We start from the raw sequence: 23,386 nt of genomic DNA, 5'->3' as shown, positions 1-23,386 counted from the left end.
GATAGAACAATCCTTTAACAAGAGATGCATGGAGATTCTATGTTTTCAGTCTAACATCCTAGAATTCTTGTTTTTTTTTTTTCACTTGAAATAACCTGCTGTTGTTACATGAAAAAATAGAATGATCAGATAAAGTGGAACATAGAACTGATTAGCTCAAGCTTGTTTTGTTTTTTAAAATGAAGCATTCACTTGAATGCTCTTCTATCTTGAATTCTATTTGTGTATGTAGTCTATATAGAGACATGGTAAAGTGAATTAAACAAAGCTCCCTGGGGCAAGGATTAATTCAGGTTAATGCTAGCAAAGGGCACTAGGCTTGATTTGATTAGTGCTAACTGGAGACACCTGACATTACCATGCTAATTAGGGCATGGGGGTGGGCATAATTAGTAGGGTGGGCGGGGGCACTTATTGAAGGGAAGGATTAGGGCTAGTCAGTGAGTCAGTTTATTGAATGTGTGTAGACTTGTTTTATCACTAGAGGGGTCAACTATCTACTTGAGTTGATCTGCTCACAAGAGGGGTCAGCTATCAACTTGAGTTGGTCTGGTCACTATAGGGGTCAACTATCAACATGATCTAGTCACTAGAGGGGTCAGCTATCAACTTGATCTGCTCACTAGAAGGTTTAGCTATCAACTTGAGTTGGTCTGGTCACTATAGGGGTCAACTATCAACATGATCTAGTCACTAATGGGGTCAGCTATCAACTTGAGGTCTACTAAAATCATGTTAAACAGGAATTGTGTAGCAGGAATGTCCTCACATAATTCTTCCCCATACTGACATACTTCCCTGACACTTACTCATCAAAGCAATAGTTATTGGTGGCTTATTCCAGACATTGGTGGGCTTATATCAGCCATTGGTGGGCTTATATCAGCCATTGGTGGGCTTATATCAGCCATTGGTGGGCTTATATCAGCCATTGGTGGGCTTATATCAGCCATTGGTGGGCTTATATCAGCCATTGGTGGGCTTATATCAGCCATTGGTGGGCTTATATCAGCCATTGGTGGGCTTATATCAGCCATTGGTGGGCTTATATCAGCCATTGGTGGGCTTATATCAGCCATTGGTGGGCTTATATCAGCCATTGGTGGGCTTATATCAGCCATTGGTGGGCTTATATCAGCCATTGGTGGGCTTATATCAGCCATTGGTGGGCTTATATCAGCCATTGGTGGGCTTATATCAGCCATTGGTGGGCTTATATCAGCCATTGGTGGGCTTATATCAGCCATTGGTGGGCTTATATCAGCCATTGGTGGGCTTATATCAGCCATTGGTGGGCTTATATCAGCCATTGGTGGGCTTATATCAGCCATTGGTGGGCTTATATCAGCCATTGGTGGGCTTATATCAGCCATTGGTGGGCTTATATCAGCCATTGGTGGGCTTATATCAGCCATTGGTGGGCTTATATCAGCCATTGGTGGGCTTATATCAGCCATTGGTGGGCTTATATCAGCCATTGGTGGGCTTATATCAGCCATTGGTGGGCTTATATCAGCCATTGGTGGGCTTATTCCAGAAGTTGCAGATTTGTCAACATAGGTTTCTGTGATTATCCCAGTCAACTCTATGGTTATAGTTCTTTGCTCACAGTGCAAAGAACTATAACCATAGATTTGAAGTAAACAAAAGACGTCAACAACCCACTAGATCCGTCCCTCAAGTCGTCACTACCAAGTTTCTGTAAAATGTATCTCACCCTTCTCATTCCTACAGCTTTTTTTGTGTGTTACATATTGTTTTAACATGAGCAGTGTTGTTGATTGCATCTTGCTAATGCTGTGTGTCTGTCTGTCTGTCAGTGGCTTCCCCCCAGATTCAAGGCACTCAGATACAGAGCATGATGAGGATATATATGGCAACCTCCAGGACCTAGCTATGTGAGTTTTTCTTTTAAGTCCCACATGTCAAACACGTGTACAGCTCACACAATGCTGTACACATCTGGACACCATTTTGGTGCTCACTGACAGTGTACAGTAAGTATATACGTGTCAGGCATATACAAACATCAGTTTTTTAAAATAATATAATAAATTTTTAAGCCACAATAAAAAAATTGAGTTTTTAAAATAATATGATTAACCAACACCAAAGAGAAGTTTAGCTAATAATTAAGAAAACCACAACTATCTATATATTTTCTCATTGATGAAATTTCCTGTTGATATATATGACATGACCTGTTGTGTGTTATTTCTTTACTGCACATGTCTGCATGGTTGTTGTTGTTTGCATTGCATGCTGTGTGAAAAACTATGGTACTAATCATTAAAATGTTGATAGAATAATATACTATCAGGGGAGGTAGTTGCTGTCAGACATTGAGATCAGGGGAGGTAGTTGCTGTCAGACATCAGGGGAGGTAGTTGCTGTCAGACATCAGGGGAGGTAGTTGCTGTCAGACATTGGGATCAGGGGAGGTAGTTGCTGTCAGACATCAGGGGAGGTAGTTGATGTCAGACATTGAGATCAGGGGAGGTAGTTAATGTCAGACATTGTTACATGATCCACAACTCTGATTACAAGGCCAGCTAAACCAGGAAGTAACTTCAGGCACTGAATTTTGCCTTTATTTACATACAATGTATGATAGGCAGCGTATTTACATTGGGTTTGTGTGACTGAGGTCAATAAAAACTCTTCCTGTTCATTAGGAGTAGGGTAAGGGATAGAAGTATTAGGGTTCATCACTCATAGAATTCATACAGGAAGTACATGATGCTGTCAAGCCTAGGCTGGGGGGGGGGCGGTTGTTACCACCCACCCAGGTACATAATCAACCCACCATTGCATTCAAACATAATCAACCCACCATAACATACACACATAATCAACCCATAATTGCACTCAAACATAATCAACACACCATAACATTAACATACACACAAACATCAACCCACCATTACACACACACATAATCAACCTCACTATTACACACACCAACTACACCCACCAGTACATACAATGACAGCACACGCTATTGCTACCTAGTAGTTCAGGCTAAGAGAACATTAACAAACAATTCTATAACAAAACATTTCAGACATTCCATAACAAAACATTCCACTAGACATTCCATAACAAAACAATCCACTAGACATTCCATAACAAAACATTCCACTAGACATTCCATAACAAAACATTCCACTAGACATTCCATAACAAAACAATCCACTAGACATTCCTTAACAAAACAATCCACTAGACATTCCATAACAAAACAATCCAGTAGACATTCCATAACAAAACAATCCAGACATTCCATAACAAAACAATCCACTAGACATTCCATAACAAAACAATCCACTAGACATTCCATAACAAAACAATCCACTAGACATTCCATAACAAAACAGTCCACTAGATATTCCATAACAAAACAATCCACTAGACATTCCATAACAAAACAATCCACTAGACATTCCATCACAAAACAATCCACTAGACATTCCATAACAAAACAATCCACTAGACATTCCATAACAAAACAATCCACTAGACATTCCATAACAAAACAATCCTCTAGACATTCCATAACAAAACAATCCACTAGACATTCCATAACAAAACAATCCACTAGACATTCCATAACAAAACAGTCCACTAGACATTCCATAACAAAACAATCCACTAGACATTCCATAACAAAACAATCCACTAGACATTCCATAACAAAACAATCCACTAGACATTCCATCACAAAACAATCCACTAGACATTCCATAACAAAACAATCCACTAGACATTCCATAACAAAACAATCCACTAGACATTCCATAACAAAACAATCCACTAGACATTCCATAACAAAACAATCCACTAGACATTCCATAACAAAACAATCCACTAGACATTCCATAACAAAACATTCCACTAGACATTCCATAACAAAACAATCCACTAGACATTCCATAACAAAACAATCCACTAGACATTCCATAACAAAACAATCCACTAGACATTCCATAACAAAACAATCCTCTAGACATTCCATAACAAAACAATCCACTAGACATTCCATAACAAAACAATCCACTAGACATTCCATAACAAAACAGTCCACTAGACATTCCATAACAAAACAATCCACTAGACATTCCATAACAAAACAATCCACTAGACATTCCATAACAAAACAATCCACTAGACATTCCATCACAAAACAATCCACTAGACATTCCATAACAAAACAATCCACTAGACATTCCATAACAAAACAATCCACTAGACATTCCATAACAAAACAATCCACTAGACATTCCATAACAAAACAATCCACTAGACATTCCATAACAAAACAATCCACTAGACATTCCATAACAAAACATTCCACTAGACATTCCATAACAAAACAATCCACTAGACATTCCATAACAAAACAATCCACTAGACATTCCGTGAAACATCACAATTAGGTAGAGCCTAGAAATGATTGAGAACATGATACATAATGTATGTATAATGAAGAGGTATGGTGGTAGAGCCTGGGCATGTTGGAGAGATCATCTGCATATGAGGAGATAAGTTGTGTTCACCGGGGGATCAGGATCTGATTTACTTCCCTGTTCAAATAATGGCTGTCACTTACTGTGTTAGTCACATTCTTTTCCTGGGGTGGGGGTCTAACATTCCTGTCATACCCATACAACAGGTTGGTTGCTGAGCTCTCAAGTAACTACCAGATCTATTTGGTCTGGGGGGACTTATGAGATCAAAGTGGAGAAGATTTATCTAAAGACATGTTAGAGCAGTGTGCCATTCATACCATAAGAGCTCACACTTTCAGTGTCTAAAATAGCTAGTAAAATAAGTTACCAAAGCATTATGACACAAACCCAGCCAGCAATAAAAATAAGCTACTAAAGAAACATGTTTTTTATGATAGGAAGAGAACTGAATGAAGCTAATTATATTAATCTGACAAAAATGGGTTCTGTATTAGGTCAAACTTGAAGTTAAATAAGGTCAACCAAAGGTTTCAATTACAGTTTATCCTAGTCACTCTAATGTTTTGTAAGTTAAAAAATCAGTCTTATACTTGTGTCATTGACAAAGCTGTGTATGACAAATGTGTGTATGACACTACGAGTGCTATAACAAATGTGTGTATGACACTACGAGTGCTATAACAAATGTGTTTATGACACTACGAGTGCTATAGCAAATGTTTGTACGACACTACGAGTGCTATAGCAAATGTGTGTATGACACTACGAGTGCTATAACAAATGTGTGTATGACACTACGAGTGCTATAACAAATGTGTGTATGACACTACGAGTGCTATAACAAATGTATGTATGACACTACCAGTGCTATAGCAAATGTGTGTATGACATGTGTGTATGACACTATGGGTGCTATAACAAATGTGTATGACATTTCAGAGAAAACGACATAGAGGACCAAGAGGATATATATGATACAGTGTACCAGGAGGATGAGGAGAAGATCTATGACGATCTACTGCGGCACAGGAAGAGTTCTGTAGTAAGTCTTGTAAGATAGCTGGCCATTGTCAGTCAGGTGTCTGTCATACTGTTGTTAGTCAGATGTCATACTGTTGTAAGTCAGGTGTGATACTGTTGTCAGTCAAATGTCACAAATTCACACTCCTGTCACTCTTTGACCCAGCCCTCAGCAGAGCCACTGACCAAAAGAGACCACTGCATCAAGGAACTTTTGGAGACAGAAAACAATTACAATGTAGCACTCAAGATGATCATAGAGGTAAGAAAAGGTGCTAGGCTAGACATTTTTAAGGGTAGGGGTGCTAGTCTTTACATTAATTAATAGTGTAAGGGTGCTAGAATCTATGCAACATTAGGTTAATAAAAAAATTTCTACTTATGCACACTATAACCTGGCAACAGATTTGATTGTTGACCATTTTTGTCTCCCCAGCACTTTATCCGACCATTACAAAATGTTTTAGCTCAGAGTGACAGAGATATAGTTTTTGCTCATATTGAGGTAAGGCTGCATGCCTGTAGTTACAACAGGTGAGGGTGGACTCACCAAGCAATACAAACATTGGACCTGATTGAGTTATTCTCTACAGCATGATTTGCCACCTGTTTTCAGAAACTGGCAGAGGTCCACAAAGAGCTGTATGAGAAGCTGACCAAGTCAGTGAGTGAACACGTGCCCAGGCTGGCTGACGTCTTCATCCAGTTTAAGCCCAGGCTTCTGGTCTACGGGGCCTACTGCTCCAACCTGCCACAGGCGCAGGGGAAAATTGACAAAATCTGTGAGAATGAGCAACTTCGGATTAAAGTACTGGTAAGTTTTGTTTTTTAACTAGCTGCAGATATTGGTCAGTTCTTGATTGATCTGATACTTTAATATTAACCTGGAGAAGCTAATGTTTCATCTTTCCCCAGGAATGTGAACGTCGAGCTAATGATGGAAAATTTAGGTTGCGGGACTTGTTACATGTGCCAATGCAGAGGGTTCTCAAATACCACCTGTTGATGAGGGTAAGTTGTCTCAAATACCACCTGTTGATGGGGTAAGTTGTCCTCAAATACCACCTGTTGATGGGGTAAGTTGTCTCAAATACCACCTGTTGATGAGGGTAAGTTGTCCTCAAATACCACCTGTTGATGGGGGTAAGTTGTCCTCAAATACCACCTGTTGATGGGGGTAAGTTGTCCTCAAATACCACCCGTTGATGGGGGTAAGTTGTCCTCAAATACCACCTGTTGATGGGGGTAAGTTGTCCTCAAATACCACCTGTTGATGGGGTAAGTTGTCTCAAATACCACCTGTTGATGGGGTAAGTTGTCCTCAAATACCACCTGTTGATGGGATAAGTTGTCTCAAATACCACCTGTTGATGGGGGTAAGTTTTCCTCAATCAACTGGGCTCTCATCTAATCTTCCAACACATTTAAGGCACCAACCCATTTACCATTATACTTAAAGAAAGGTTTTACTTTTAGTGCACTTAAAGGCATATCATCAGTTTTTATACCTGTTGTATTAGCTATGTGTAGAGATTATTTAGTGGTAAACACATGCTGCTCCTCATGAAGTGAAGCATCATGCTCTGCTGTTGTGATCAAACCTTGTCATTTGCTTGTTATTTCCCTTTGTCCTCAGGAGCTGATCAAAAACACAGATAACATCATGCTCTGCTGTTATGAAACCTTGTCATTTGCTTGTTATTTCCCTTTGTCCTCAGGAGCTGATCAAAAACACAGATAACATCATGCTCTGCTGTTATGAAACCTTGTCATTTGCCTGTTATTTCCCTTTGTCCTCAGGAGCTGATCAAAAACACAGACAAAACAAGTGATGAGAGATCAGGGCTAGAACAGGCTCTAGAGGCCATGCAGGTAGGTCTTGCTGGTGAACACCTCACATCTAGAGGCCATGCAGGTAGGTCTTGCTGGTGAACACCTCACATCTAGAGGCCATGCAGGTAGGTCTTGCTGGTGAACACCTCACATCTAGAGGCCATGCAGGTAGGTCATGCTGGTGAACACCTCACATCTAGAGGCCATGCAGGTAGGTCATGCTGGTGAACACCTCACATCTAGAGGCCATGCAGGTAGGTCTTGCTGGTGAACACCTCACATCTAGAGGCCATGCAGGTAGGTCATGCTGGTGAACACCTCACATCTAGAGGCCATGCAGGTAGGTCATGCTGGTGAACACCTCACATCTAGAGGCCATGCAGGTAGGTCTTGCTGGTGAACACCTCACATCTAGAGGCCATGCAGGTAGGTCTTGCTGGTGAACACCTCACATCTAGAGGCCATGCAGGTAGGTCTTGCTGGTGAACACCTCACATCTAGAGGCCATGCAGGTAGGTCTTGCTGGTGAACACCTCACATCTAGAGGCCATGCAGGTAGGTCTTGCTGGTAAACACCTCACATCTAGAGGCCATGCAGGTAGGTCTTGCTGGTGAACACCTCACATCTAGAGGCTATGTAGGTCCTTAGATTGATTTTGTATTTTAGAGAATTTTTTTCTGTAAAACAACTCGAAAAACAGCATTTTTTTTAACACTGCGAAATGCCGTTTAGCGGCAGCGTCTAAACTTTTATGTCGCCGCATTATAAAATTAACCAAAATCAAAGTATATTTATTAAGACTAATCCGATCTAAGATATTGTAGATAAATGGACGTATTTTCGTTTTCTTTGAATAAGAACTCATGAAAAGTAATTCTAATCATCAATTTTCCAGACAGAAACGTATTTTTTGCCAAAAAAAAAAATCAACTCTTAATTTTTTTGTTGTTTATATCTAAGTAATTATCTTTCTAAAATAAATAAGTAATTACTTAAAATTAATATTAGTGTGTAGGACATTCAAATATGATTAACTTATATTAGTAATGTGTGGGTTTTAATTCACCGGGTAAAAAGATATGAGTCGTCTACCCGCAGGGGTACTAAAAATATTATGTGGAAAAAATAATGTAAATATAATTACGGGCTTAAAGAGTTTATCTAATTTGATAGTACATTAGTTATCAAAACTAAATTTAGTAACTATAAGGGGAGGTAACAAGATTAAATACTATACAACTGTTAGTTATTAAGAAACACTGGTTTCATGACTGACCTTTACAAGGGGCAGATAATTGTCTTTTAGAGATCGCAAGTTTCTGATTTGGTTTTAGAGCAAATATTTTTGATCATATCTATTTGTTGTCTTCATTAAAAATGAACAGAATTAGGTATTCTAAATGAGCCGAAAAATTTAAGCCGGTTTTAAAAATTTTTGGTCGCGTTGCGGCATCGCGCGGCGGTCCGACCCCATAACACATACGCAATTAGAAACCACTGATTTAGAAAGAAGAATGGTAGCTCTGTAAGATGGTATAACTTTGCCAACTGTATAATATAATTAAATGCTAAAAATGTTCAATTTAAAATTTTAAAATGTTTTTTTTCCATGAAAAAATAATTTTACAGCCGCCAAAGTTGTATATTCCGAAAGGGCATCCAATTTGCCATAAAACTGTTACAATTTAATGAACACTCCATGTATGGGGTCGGACCGCAGTAAATGAAACCAATGTATACAAATCGCGACGACCCGCATCTAAATTTCGCCGGCTTGAGTCAAGATTTTGTTGAATTCCGGAACACCCGACCTCGGTTCGGAACCAGATTTTGTGTTTATTCGTTGATTACAGTGGATTTAAAAGCATGTGCAGGTAAGTTGAATGCACGTTATATTACTAGCTATATTCTTTTTATTTATAATTAACTGCTGCTTTAATACATTTGAATATTAGTGCCCGCTTATCGGTAATTGCTCCACGCTTAAAAATTTTTTTTCAAAAAAATTATCTAGCCTTTTTTAAAAGTCCGTTGTATTTAATTTATGGTCACTGAAATAAAAAAGGAATGCACAATTAAATCAAAAAGATGTTTAAAAGGATGATACAATTTAATTTGGTTTAGTAAATTATGTTAGTTAATAACATCGGCCGATTAAACTATCCATATTTTGTCGATATTTCAAGCCGACTGTCCGCCATGTTTTTTTTTACTTTCTCGTAGTGTTGGGTTCAACTATTATATTACAGCAGCGGTTAACAGCATACTTTCAATATATTGTAGCATTGCTTTTTTTTGTCTTTCCTAGTTTATTAGTTAACTATTCTATATATGTGCAGTAGTTACATTAAATTTTAGAATATTACGATCTTTTACATTTTTAATCTCTAGATTTATTGTACAGACGACTTAAAATAAAATGTAGCCCCCCTTCCATAATAGTTTAGTCCAAAGTTGTTTCTAGATTTAGTCTAGATTCTAGATCTACTTAGATTAGTTAGATTCACCATTGCTTTCATGTTAATATTTAGTAGTAGAACTATCTATAGTACTTACATTTATATCTAAAAAGCATTGAGCAGCCTTACCTTTATTATTATTATTCTATTTACAGAGCAAGATATTAGCATAAACGAAAGTGGAAACTGAAAGGCCTGCCAAAAAATATGTATTGTTTGTGTAAGCATCAACAGGACTCCTGAATACTTTTGAAGGAAACCATTTGTCAAATGTTAGTATTGTATGCACTTTGCTTAATATTTATAATGATGTAATGTTACATGATTGATATCTAAGTTGGTATAAAGATATACAGTCCTGCTATATAAGTCAGTATATTTGAAATGCTAATTAATTGTTTTTATTCACAGACATTTTCTCTACTCTGGACCAATGGAAGGATCCCTTACTAGATTCCATAATTTGATGTGTGCTGGCAGTTCACAATCATTTATTACAATGCTACTTCAAACCTTGAAGAAGACAAGACAAACTCAACCAGGATATTGACTATTAATTATTACAATGCTACCCAACATCATAGAGAACTTTCCCAATCAGGATATTGACCTGTCTTTTTGAACCTGCTCTAAGATTTCTGATAATTGTATAAGTTAGGACCTAGACATTTCCAGAAGTTGACTTTGATCAATAACTAACTAAAAGAAATAAATATACTAGTAACAAGTAAATTCATGCTAAGCAAGTCATGATTAGGAACCAGAGTAACAAAACTAGATGAACATCACAAGTCTATTAGTTATCTTACTTCGTCAGTTTTTAAAATGCATGAAATTTCTTATTATTATAGTATATAAGTAAAGTAATAGTATAGTTATTTAGTTTTTTTTATAACAAATTAATGCTAACATGTATCCTACACAATTAATATTACTTTCTTAAAAGTAAGAACACTTTTTGAAGGATGTTAGGTAATGAAAATTCTTGATTTTGGGCGTTAAGGAAGGATGCCTTGTATTGTTTTGCAGAATGATTATGTTATGTTTCTGTGTTTATTATATATTAAGAACATCATATGCTTTAAGTTGGTGTAAAATTTATTGAGATACCTTACTTAAATATTTTTAAATCATTTTTTGAAAAAGGATAAAATTTCAAATTTTTATAAACTGACATTGCTTAATCTGGTCTCGCTAATTACTTTCTTTACTAATTCTTTACCTGCTTGTTTCATATTAACATGCTTTGAATTTCCTTTCTTAGAACATTTATATTATTAATGTGGCTTAATTAGTTGATTTTCTATGATTTTTTAAAAATGACTGTAAATTAACTTTTTGTCTCCCTTTTCGTACTTCGGTAAAATTGTGCTTTGGCTCATTTTTATGTGAATAAATTTTCTATTTATATCGGTCTGACTACCTTGAAAAAAATTGGGTTTGCTATTTGTATTACTGGCTGTGTGTGCAAGAAATTTGAGAGTTCTAACTTAGTTATTGTAGAAGTTAGTAGGGGTCTCAAATAGACCCTTTACTGCTCAAAAAGCGAACGCATTTTTTGAGTTTTAAAAAATTCATAACTTTTTTAAAAATGGACATACACCAATAAATTTGGTGTTTCTGTTCTGATGAAAACAGTCTCTATCAGGTGGAAGTGTTAAATTTTATTTAATTTCATTATAAAAATTTCATTTTGAATACCTAACAGAATACAAAAAAAATAAAGTAAGCTCACTAGTTTTTTTTAAAACTTAAAATGTATCGAAGGTAAAAAAAATAAAAATCCCTTCTTATAATAAACTTTTAAATGCACTGAAAATAAGTGTATCAAACATTTTCATTTAATGAAAGCCAATTGGTGTAAGAAATTTTATCAGTGACCAATGCTTTTATTACAGAAAGCAGTTTCGTTTTATTTAATTATTTTCAGTGCCATTAAAAGCTTTAAGTATATAGGCTATCTAACAATTAGTTTATTATATTAGATGAGTGTGTTGGTCTACCAATTCTTGTATTTGGTTACCTCTGGTGGAATGTGATCATGTGGCTATTGTAGTGCTTGTATGCCAGCTATTATGTGGTATACTGGAGATTAACAGTTATGATACCAATGTTTGTTTCAGGATTTGTCATTGTATGTGAATGAAGTGAAACGAGATCATGAAGGTTTACAAGTCATTGAAGAAATACAAAATAGGTAGTTGTTGTTCTGATGCTTGCAGCTTTAGTCTTTTACACTTAAGGATTTTTTAAAGTAAATAAATATTTTGTCTGTAATTAATATTTTTAATTAAATGTTTAATAAAGTCATTTGAATTTATTTTTTTTCAGCATTAATGATCTAAAGATGGTAAGTTCCGTTGTTTGAGGGATGGTATATACTGTTGATGTATGACGATATTTTTGTAGGCAGTATATTTCTAATTGTAAATTCTATCTTGAAAAGGTTAAGTGTCTAGCTGTAAGTTCTTCTAAGCTTGATCTAATGGCAGATATAGGCCAGCAGTGTAAATTTTAGCTGTATTTATTGGTTAGGATTGTTGTTTGATGCCAACATTTATAACATGGAATCTCTGTTTTCTATCCGCTGATTTCATTGATCCTTTTTTCAGCCACCCAACACCTCCCTCAAGGACTATGGAAGGTTCCAGAAAGACGGAGAACTTAAAGTTTTGTCTCATGCAGACAACCGACAGAGAAACAGGTGTGTATTGTCAGGTCATGTATATAGACATCTCTGTGACCCACCTTAGAACTAACAAGAGCCTTTTGTAAGAGATGTCTTTTTCTTCTATGTGCTGGCTTGATTGTATACTTGCTTTTTTGTTGCTAATATTTGACAACTGTACAGAGGGCACTACAGATGTATTTAGTTATGTTACTACATAGTTCCATTCACCTCAATTCTCTAAGTTCTATTTTAACAACAATGTATGTTCCCTTCTTGCTGTACGTATACCTGGTCTCCCCCACCACACCTGGTCTCCCCCACCACACCTGGTCTCCCCCACCACACCTGGTCTCCCCCACCACACCTGGTCTCCCCCACCACACCTGGTCTCCCCCACCACACCTGGTCTCCCCTACCACACCTGGTCTCCCCCACCACACCTGGTCTCCCCCAGCTTGATGTACACCTGGTCCCCCCTCACCACACCTGGTCTCCCCCACCACACCTGGTCTCCCCTACCACACCTGGTCTCCCCCACCACACCTGGTCTCCCCCAGCTTGATGTACACCTGGTCTCCCCCACCACACCTGGTCTCCCCTACCACACCTGGTCTCCCCCACCACACCTGGTCTCCCCCAGCTTGATGTACACCTGGTCTCCCCTACCACACCTGGTCTCCCCCACCACACCTGGTCTCCCCCACCACACCTGGTCTCCCCTACCACACCTGGTCTCCCCCACCACACCTGGTCTCCCCCCACCTTGCTGTACCTTGTTTTGATTATTTTGATCCCAGGTCTGAGCCAGTAGGAAAAGTGGAGAAAAGGTAACCATATCTGCCCAGCTAGCATGTCATTATCTAACCCCAGCACAGAGTTACCAGAGTAAAACCACACTACACATGGCATATTATATTCAATTTGATGGCTTTCATAGTTTGTTGCCATTCTTCTTTTTCAAGCTTTTATTAACTGTTTTGGCCTCAGTCACAATGGTAGTTGGTGGTCTAATCTCTGAACTTTATTTTGACATATTTCTAAATGCAGCAATTTTAAAAACACTTCAGATAATTCAAAAGACAACGTAAGAATGTCTTTTTTTCAATCTAATATAAAAAAAATTCTTTGATTTAAGTATTTTATTTTTGATGAATTTAACTTATGAAGTTGAAATATTTTTCTTTGATGAATTTAACTTATCAAGTTGAAATATTTTTCTTTGATGAATTTAACTTATGAAGTTGAAATATTTTTCTTTGATGAATTTAACTTATGAAGTTGAAATATTTTTCTTTGATGAATTTAACTTATCAAGTTGAAATATTTTTCTTTGATGAATTTAACTTATGAAGTTGAAATATTTTTCTTTGATGAATTTAACTTACGAAGTTGAAATATTTATCTTTGATGAATTTAACTTATGAAGTTGAAATATTTTTCTTTGATGAATTTAACTTATGAAGTTGAAATATTTTTCTTTGATGAATTTAACTTATGAAGTTGAAATATTTTTCTTTGATGAATTTAACTTATGAAGTTGAAATATTTTTCTTTGATGAATTTAACTTATGAAGTTGAAATATTTTTCTTTGATGAATTTAATTTATGAAGTTGAAATATTTTTCTTTGATGAATTTAATTTATGAACTAAACTATTTTATATCTAATGAAGCTGAAATATTTTTTCTTTGGTGAAGTTAAAGTACATTATTTTTGAAGAAGTTGAAAAAATCCAGCACACATTATTGAAATAAGCATTTATCTATTTGTATAAAATGTCTGAGAGTTGCATCTACTGTATTATCACTCCTGATGAAATAATTTTTAAACAGTTAATTAAAAACCATAAACAATTTTTGAAGTTAAAAATGATGATAGTTTAGGCCAAATGAATCATTTCTATTAGTTTGTGTATACAGTCCATCCCACTGTTCAGCATTACAATTAAAATCATGACCAATAACAATGCTTTAAACATGAAAAATAATAAATTTCAATTAACTATTTACAGTGACAATATTTTGAACTTTATTTTGTTAAATATTTCAATTAATTATAAATTAACCAAGTTAAAAAAATAACCAACTTAATGAAAACAGCACTAAAACCTGTTGACAGCTTCACACGCCTGTTGCTAATGATTGAAAGTATGGCAGTGTTCATTTCATATGGTATTAACTGGCGCAGTGTTCATTTCATATGGTATTAACTGGCGCAGTGTTCATTTCATATGGTATTAACTGGCGCAGTGTTCATTTCATATGGTATTAACTGGCGCAGTGTTCATTTAATATGGTATTAACTGGCGCAGTGTTCATTTCATATGGTATTAACTGGCGCAGTGTTCATTTCATATGGTATTAACTGGCGCAGTGTTCATTTAATATGGTATTAACTGGCGCAGTGTTCATTTAATATGGTATTAACTGGCGCAGTGTTCATAACATATGGTATTAACTGGCGCAGTGTTCATTTAATATGGTATTAACTGGCGCAGTGTTCATTTCATATGGTATTAACTGGCGCAGTGTTTATAACATATGGTATTAACTGGCGCAGTGTTCATTTCATATGGTATTAACTGACGCAATGTTCATTTCATATGGTATTAACTGGCGCAGTGTTCATTTCATATGGTATTAACTGGCGCACATGTTCATTTCATATGGTATTAACTGACGCAGTGTTCATTTAATATGGTATTAACTGGCGCAGTGTTCATAACATATGGTATTAACTGGCGCAGTGTTCATTTAATATGGTATTAACTGGCGCAGTGTTCATTTAATATGGTATTAACTGGCGCAGTGTTCATTTCATATGGTATTAACTGGAGCATGAATCCTAATCACAAGAACATTTGTAAAGAGTGGACAGTATCTTGTCAAATACAAATGTACCAGCCTAACATTCCAACTTACATGAAAACAATTCCTTTCTCATTCCAGGCATATTTTTCTCTTTGATAAAGTCATGCTCATGTGCAAAGCTAAGGTAGGTCAACTACTTGTCTTGTTAAAGCTAAGATTTTGTTCCTAGGTCTGTGGTGTGTCAGGCTACTAAGTGTAGGCTGTAGGTCAGTGGTTCTAGTGTTGTGGGGTGTCAGACCACTAGTGGTTCTAGTGTTGTTGGGTGTCAGGCCACTAAATGTAGGCTGTAGGTCAGTGGGTCTAGTGTTGTGGGGTGTCAGGCCACTAGTGGGTCTAGTGTTGTGGGGTGTCAGGCCACTAGTGGGTCTAGTGTTGTGGGGTGTCAGGCCACTAGTGGGTCTAGTGTTGTGGGGTGTCAGGCCACTAGTGGGTCTAGTGTTGTGGGGTGTCAGGCCACTAAATGTAGGCTGTAGGTCAGTGGGTCTAGTGTTGTGGGGTGTCAGGTCACTAGTGGGTCTAGTGTTGTGGGGTGTCAGGTCACTAGTGGGTCTAGTGTTGTGGGGTGTCAGGCCACTAGTGGGTCTAGTGTTGTGGGGTGTCAGGCCACTAGTGGTTCTAGTGTTGTGGGGTGTCAGGCCACTAAATGTAGGCTGTAGGTCAGTGGGTCTAGTGTTGTGGGGTGTCAGGCCACTAGTGGGTCTAGTGTTGTGGGGTGTCAGGCCACTAAATGTAGGCTGTAGGTCAGTGGGTCTAGTGTTGTGGGGTGTCAGGCCACTAAATGTAGGCTGTAGGTCAGTGGCTCTAGTGTTGTGGGGTGTCAGGCCACTAAATGTAGGCTGTAGGTCAGTGGGTCTAGTGTTGTGGGGTGTCAGGCCACTAAATGTAGGCTGTAGGTCAGTGGGTCTAGTGTTGTGGGGTGTCAGGCCACTAAATGTAGGGTGTAGGTCAGTGGGTCTAGTGTTGTGGGGTGTCAGGCCACTAAATGTAGGCTGTAGGTCAGTGGGTCTAGTGTTGTGAGATGGTGGTGTCTGTCAAATAGAGGAGATGAAGCAAGAAGCTCTAACATTATCAGCACTCACTGTCTAAACTTTCCCATCCACTGATAAACTTCATTAAGGGCACCAGTCGTATTGCCAAATCTTGTCAAACTAATTTATACCACAATTACAACCTAAAAGTAATTAAAAGTTACAGCATTTCTATGCCATTTATTGTTATTGTGTATTATGTATATCTTGCCTGATTGGATAATTTTTATTTGATTTTCCACTTTTCATGTTCCATCACCACACTTTGGTCAACTTTTTTTTTATTTGATTTTTGTCATTGTTGTTTCACCAAAATAGAGGTTGGGTGAGCAGCTCTAAAGAGTGTCTGAGCTAGTGTTAGAGCTTGCGACTAGATTTCTCTCCTGGTTGTGTGCTGCATAGAGCCCATATCTCTTGTATTTGTTCCATTTGAGACTAGCCACTAACAAGCCGAGGCTGGCACCTACATGACATGCTTGGTCTCTGCTTGTTGAGTGCTGTTGTCAGTATAGCCTAGCACTGCATCCAGATGTCATGGTGTGTTGTACATCTGTGGGATGTCATGTACATGCTTGCCATATGGATGTCAATACTATACTTAGGGGAAATAACTGATGACAGGCAATGAAAACCATCTTAAGTAGTTTAAGTACCCTTCTTAATACATCAATACTTGCACCTGTGGATTCATCATTCAAGTTTTTAAAACATTCTTATCCTTGTGATGTCTTTAATCTTTGCCTCATCCTATTAAAGATATTAAAAAATTCAAATTAATTTGCAAACTACTTTGTTTTAAATAATTACTAATGAAAATTATCATTGACAAATGATCACTTTTTTATGAACACAATGCACAAGCTGAACACTTTAAAAAAAATGCTTTGCCTCTATTTGAGTTTTAATCATCATTTTATAACCTAAGCTTTTATAGTTAATATTACTGATTAGCTTCAGCTTTTGCCAGATATGTTTTTTTCTCATTCAATAGACATCCAGTATCCCTTTGTTTTTCTCAAGCTATTTACATTTTATTTCTGAAAATGTTGAATAAGTACCCATCTAACACCTTATAAGTTTTCTGATCATACCAGCACACAATAATTGTGTACTGTAAGGATGACTACAGTTTTTCAAATTAAATATAAGTCCTAAAATGGGGAATGATTGCCTCCCTGTACTGATTATTTCCCCTGATATTAATCTGTTGTTTATTCTTCTATGTTGTGCTATCCCAACTTTAGATTGTGGACAAGTTTTTCTGGGTAAGAATTGGCTGAGAATGCTCTTGCTCAACAAACCATTCCATTATTTTCTTTGTATAACCTCTTCTCTTACCCTGCTACATGAGGTGGTCTACCTAGGTCAGGTGTAAGTTACAGGAGCATACACCATTTGGTTGGTTCAAGTTGGGTTGCAGATTAGGGTTAATGACACCACTTTATAGCATTTGTCATCTAAATGAAGTTAGTGGGGGGGGGGGGGGGATGACTTGTTATGACTTGTTATGTGTGGGTTTGGGTTTTCTGCCAGGGGGAGGGGGAGAGGGGGTTGGATTTTAGGTTGTTTTTTGGTAAGTGCTTTAACTAGGGTGAAGGGGTGTAAAGTTTTAGGGATATTGTAAGAGGGTGTCATCATTTTTTTTTTGTAAGAGGTGTACAGTATTTAGCAGAGGGTGTATGGTTTTTTGGTCAAAGGTAGGGTTGGGTTAATGTAAAATTAAAGGCTAGAGTGCATTGGGGTAGGGGTAAACATAGTTACCACTTGTTAGAAGGCGATGGGTGGGGGTTGCACTAAACATAGTTACCTCTTGTTTGATAACAGCCTGTATTCATGAGTTCTAGATTGTGCATCTTGCTAGAATCTGATACTTGGTAAAATATGTTTCTAGCACATTTAATTAATGTTTGGTAGTTGTTTTTTTTAAAGTAATAATTCTCTTTTAGAGTTTATATATAATACTGGCACAATGTCTGTTAAGACTAAATGCTATGTTAAGCAAAGATTGCTGTTGTATGTGACATTTGAATGTCAGCTAGTTTGACTGGATGCCATGTGTGTGACATTTGAATGTCTGCAGATGTCTGGCTAGCATGAAATGCCCCAATCAAAGCGTGGATGAACACACATTGCATGTGTTTATGTGTAGGTCAGTGTGTAGATCAATGGCCTAGTCTTGACCTGTATTGTACCATGTTGTAGCAAAGACTTCAGTTGATCCTCAACTTGAATGCATTTATTGTAGTATTGACTTGTGTACCCTAATTAAGATTTTCTTTTACATATATCCTAACTTGATTGCATTTATTGTGTACAAGAATGCAATGTATTGCTGATTGCATGGAACTTAGTTTGACTTTTGTGTACTTGACTGCAATAATTGCTGCCTGCCTGCAATAATTGCTGACTGACTGCATGGAAGTCCCATATGTTGTGGCCTATGTGTGCCTGTGGTGACCTGCCTATGGTGACCTGCCTGTGTATGGAGTCTTGTAGTCTCTACTCATTAGTCTTGGTTACAACAAGCTGCATGTTCATTTCACGGGCTGGCTGGGTCCTAGGCTGGCTGGGTCATGTACTCACCTGGACAAACAATGCTCTCCCCACAAGGCTGCCTACTTGCATTAATATACCCCTAGTTCTAGTTCCACCAATCAGGTTATGTTTTAGTGCTGTCACCTTCCACTGAGATAGAAATGGTTATCACTGTAAATGAGGTTTCTTGTGTCCTTATTTAAAATTGAGCTAGTTGTGACTTGCAGTTTTTGTTAGGTCTATGCTGTCACCTCCCTCAGATCCCACTGAGCTAGTTGTGACTTGCAGTTTTTGTTAGGTCTATGCTGTCACCTCCCTCAGATCCCACTGAGCTAGTTTTGTCCTGCAGTTGTTGTTAGGTCTATGCTGTCACCTCCCTCAGATCCCACTGAGCTAGTTGTGTCCTGCAGTTGTTGTTAGGTCTATGCTGTCACCTCCCTCAGATCCCACTGAGCTAGTTGTGACTTGCAGTTGTTGTTAGGTCTATGCTGTCACCTCCCTCAGATCCCACTGAGCTAGTTGTGACCTGCAGTTGTTGTTAGGTCTATGCTGTCACCTCCCTCAGATCCCACTGAGCTAGTTGTGTCCTGCAGTTGTTGTTAGGTCTATGCTGTCACCTCCCTCAGATCCCACTGAGCTAGTTGTGACTTGCAGTTGTTGTTAGGTCTATGCTGTCACCTCCCTCAGATCCCACTGAGCTAGTTGTGACCTGCAGTTGTTGTTAGGTCTATGCTGTCACCTCCCTCAGATCCCACTGAGCTAGTTGTGACCTGCAGTTGTTGTTAGGTCTATGCTGTCACCTCCCTCAGATCCCACACATTTGCTGTGGCTAGTGAAGATTAGCATTAACTTAAAGGCTGATCAACGAATATAGTCAGCGTTTTTCCATTTCTTTGAAAAAAACATGCGCAACATAGCCCATTTATTTCCAATCAACTTTGATATAATTAAACAATGAACATTCCATTACATTGCATGCAAAATAAACATTATTTATTTTATATTAATATATATGTATGTAAAAAGAGTTTATTGAAAGTTTTTATCGAAAGTTTTTATCGGGTAGGCAGCCCTTCTGTAAGCCCATGCCGCTGGTGTAAGCCGCCCCCCCCCCCCCCCCCCCCCTTGTGTATGTTCAAGTATTGAACTAAATATTTGTCTGCATGTGACTGTGTATGTTGGCAGCCTAAATATGATTGTTTCCTCTAGAAAAGGTTTGTCATTAGTCTTAGCTTTTGTCCCTGGCTGCCTAGAATGGAAATGTATGATTTCTCCTGTGTATTCTAGGGTGACACCTACAGTTTTAAAGATGCCATTGTCTTGGGAGAGTACAAAATAGACAACAGTGCATTCAGCAATGACAGGAGAGCAGACAAGGTATGTACTTTGTCTGATGTCTGTGGACTCGTCTAATGTGTAGGCCTTGTTGCTTATATTCAAGTCATAGGCTTTATTTTGCTATTATTTAACAAAATATTCTTTTTATAATCTTTTATTTTAGTTCACAATGTCTGTTTGTTTGTTGAGTTTGTGGCCAATCTTGTTACTCTATTTTGACCCACTTTAAATGCAGAGATTTGATTTCCTCACATGATTGTCTTTAATGAGATTGTAAGAATTTTAAATTGAATGAGCTATGAAATGTGTCAATAAAATGAACATAAAGATAACTCTATTCAGTAGTGGAGTCAGCTTCTTGCCACACACAGCTGTGTTCCATTTGCCTTAAGAAAGGGCAGATACTTGTTTGTTAGAGATCATAAACTATTGAAAGGGTTTTCTTGTTAGAAAGTTTTTTTGTTCTATTTACTTGATGAACTTTTGAATGTCAAACCTCACCTGAAATAGGTACTCAAGTTTATATCTTATTGATTTATTTCAGGCCACACAGAGAGGGGTAAATATTTTTTTAGACTGGTTGGCAGATTGTCATGGTGTGGTTGGCAGATTGTCTTGGTGTGGTTGGCAGACTGTCTTGGTGTGGTTGGCAGGTTGTCTTGGTGTGGTTGGCAGGTTGTCTTGGTGTGGTTGGCAGATTGTCTTGGTATGGTTGGCAGATTGTCTTGGTGTGGTTGGCAGATTGTCTTGGTGTGGTTGGCAGGTTGTCTTGGTGTGGTTGGCAGATTGTCTTGGTGTGGTTGGCAGATTGTCTTGGTGTGGTTGGCAGATTGTCTTGGTGTGGTTGGCAGGTTGTCTTGGTGTGGTTGGCAGGTTGTCTTGGTGTGGTTGGCAGTTTGTCTTGGTGTGGTTGGCATGTTGTCTTGGTGTGGTTGGCAGATTGTCATGGTGTGGTTGGCAGATTGTCTTGGTGTGGTTGGCAGATTGTCATGGTGTGGTTGGCTGACTGTGTTTGGTACCCTCTACCACATTGTTGCATCATCATCTTTTCCCATTTGTGCTTAAGACACATGGAGCAGATGAAGTAGAGTTCATCTGTTTTAATGACCTCGGCATTCGAGAGGGTAGTGTGGTCATCACTTTGACCATTTTTCCCCTTAAATGAGTTAGGTACCCATCAGAGCTGGGAAGAGTCAGGACTTCCTAGAGACTCAAGCATGTTTGACCCGTGCGGCGTCAAACCGGCCCGTGACAAAACGGCCCCGTCAAAACAACCCCGACAAAACGGCCCCGTCAAAATAGCCCCGTCAAAAGGTTCATAGACAAATGGATCCCGTCATTTAGGCTCCAGTCAAAAGGGCTACCGTCAATAAGGCTCGCGACAAAAGGGCTCCCGTCAATAAGGATTCTAACAAATAGGCTCCCGTCATTACGACAACCGACAATTTGGCTCATATCATATCCCGTCATTTAGGCTCCAGTCAATTAGGCTCACGACAAAAATGGCTCCAGACAAAAGGGCTCCCAGCAAAAGGGCTCCCGTCAATATAGTTCCTGATAAAAGGGCTTCCGTCATCTAGGCTCGCGTCAAATTGGCTCCCGTTAAATTGGCTCATGACAAAAAGGCTCCGGTCATTAAGACTCTCGATAAATTGACTATGTGGCGCCCGTCATATAGGCTCCCGTTATTTAGGCTCGCGACAAATAGGCTCCCGTCAATATGGTTCCTGACAAAAAGGCTCGTTATTTTGGCTCTCGTCAATACGGCTCCCGACATAATGATAATGGCTCATGTCAACACCCACCATTCCTCAATGGACTACAGAAATGAGCCTAAGATAATAAAGCGTCCTTAGCTTTAGGTCGCCATGTCTTAATTTTTTTTAAAAGTATTTCTTGTACTGTATTATTTTTTAGTTAAGTGGTCATCTGTTACATTTCTACTTAGGGGTGTAGGATGCTGCAGCCCATTATACACGTTGCCCCCTTTTGATAGCCAAATAGAGGACACGTAACTGTTTGACCGATCCTCCAAAGTGTACTGTGGCGGATGGGGCAAGGGATGGGCACCAACAAGGCCGAGTTCTATTTCCCTACAACCAAACACACGCTGTCGCCGGCAAAATTCTTTTTAAAAAAACAACAAAGTCCATGGCACGAGAAGCAGCTACATATGAAGTGGGCTTTCGTGATGCGCGGTTCTTCTTTGCGACATTAGACCCGAAATTCATTAAACATTTTTCAATGTTAAATAGGGGTTTGTGATAGTGGTTGAATTTGTATCCTGTATTATGTTGTATCCTACAAATAATAAAAAAATAAAAAATAATATAATACTAGAAACTTCAGTTTTATATATGTTTACTTTTTATTTTATTTTACAAGTAATATAATAGTAAACTTTTAGGGCCTATACTTGGAATTATCTCCCCTGAGTAAGTTTTACAAAGGGCGATGCTGACGTACATAAACGCTTTGTTGTCTCTTTCAAGTTTTTTCCCGTGCCGACCTCCATCTCACCCCTCTTTTTAGCCTTGCAAGTATCGAGTAGATAAATGTATCATTTATGAACTACTTCCTGGCAACATTCAACACTTCCGTACAGACCACCCCCTCCCCCCACGCCTTATAATACATTGTTAACATCTTCGTGTGTTGTTTTTGTAGTCCAGGGATCAATTTTTCAAAAGCATGTTTGCTAGCCGTCATCCTTTTATGACGTCAACATGGTGGGTGGAGTGTCGATTAACATCGACTGTCGTGGACTGGGAAGGAGGGAGGGGGTCCATGTGGACATCCATACATTGAAATTAACATGTGAAAAACCTAGACAACAAACGCAAAATGTGTAACATGCATGCTAAATTTAAACAGAAACAGCTGAGCTTGGGTCGTGTGGCGTAAACAACAGCTCAGCATGCACTTAAATCAGGTTAATATAAAATTACAATACTCGAAACTTTGTAGAAAGCGAACTGTTTAAAGATAAAAATATGATAACTCCTCAGAAAACGGTTTCTTTGTCGGGAAGTGTTTTAAGTCGGGAGTTATTTAACCGGAGCCATTTTATAGTGAGCCAATAAGTCGGGAGTCATTTAGTCGGGAGCCAATATGTCTGGACTTCTTTTGTCTAGAGTCCAATTGTCAGGAGCCATTTTGTCT

At 38.3% G+C, this 23,386-nt stretch overlaps 1 protein-coding gene across 7 annotated transcripts in view; it reads left to right on the top strand.

Annotated features, from left to right (window-relative positions):
- LOC131939346 (guanine nucleotide exchange factor VAV3) overlaps positions 1-23,386 on the top strand; it is a 60,561-nt gene that overhangs the window by 4,833 nt on the left and 32,342 nt on the right. For 3 of the 7 annotated variants that reach the window (XM_059297616.1, XM_059297612.1, XM_059297614.1), the window contains exons 5-19: positions 1,821-1,898; positions 5,409-5,511; positions 5,656-5,751; positions 5,926-5,994; positions 6,106-6,303; positions 6,405-6,500; positions 7,290-7,361; positions 11,906-11,979; positions 12,114-12,132; positions 12,395-12,486; positions 13,251-13,280; positions 15,402-15,447; positions 17,596-17,616; positions 20,174-20,263; positions 20,769-20,783. In XM_059297616.1, the coding sequence (XP_059153599.1) occupies positions 1,821-1,898; positions 5,409-5,511; positions 5,656-5,751; positions 5,926-5,994; positions 6,106-6,303; positions 6,405-6,500; positions 7,290-7,361; positions 11,906-11,979; positions 12,114-12,132; positions 12,395-12,486; positions 13,251-13,280; positions 15,402-15,447; positions 17,596-17,616; positions 20,174-20,263; positions 20,769-20,783 (1,099 nt within the window). The remainder of the gene's footprint in view (positions 1-1,820; positions 1,899-5,408; positions 5,512-5,655; positions 5,752-5,925; positions 5,995-6,105; positions 6,304-6,404; positions 6,501-7,289; positions 7,362-11,905; positions 11,980-12,113; positions 12,133-12,394; positions 12,487-13,250; positions 13,281-15,401; positions 15,448-17,595; positions 17,617-20,173; positions 20,264-20,768; positions 20,784-23,386) is intronic. The other 4 variants (XM_059297617.1, XM_059297615.1, XM_059297613.1 and 1 more) reach the window with 4 other exon arrangements.

The sequence above is a fragment of the Physella acuta genome, unplaced genomic scaffold, assembly GCF_028476545.2.
Source record: "Physella acuta isolate Inbredline_101_S28 unplaced genomic scaffold, ASM2847654v3 ptg000275l, whole genome shotgun sequence".
In the NCBI taxonomy this organism is placed as follows: Eukaryota; Metazoa; Mollusca; class Gastropoda; family Physidae; genus Physella; species Physella acuta.
This window is presented reverse-complemented; position numbering and strand designations above follow the sequence as displayed.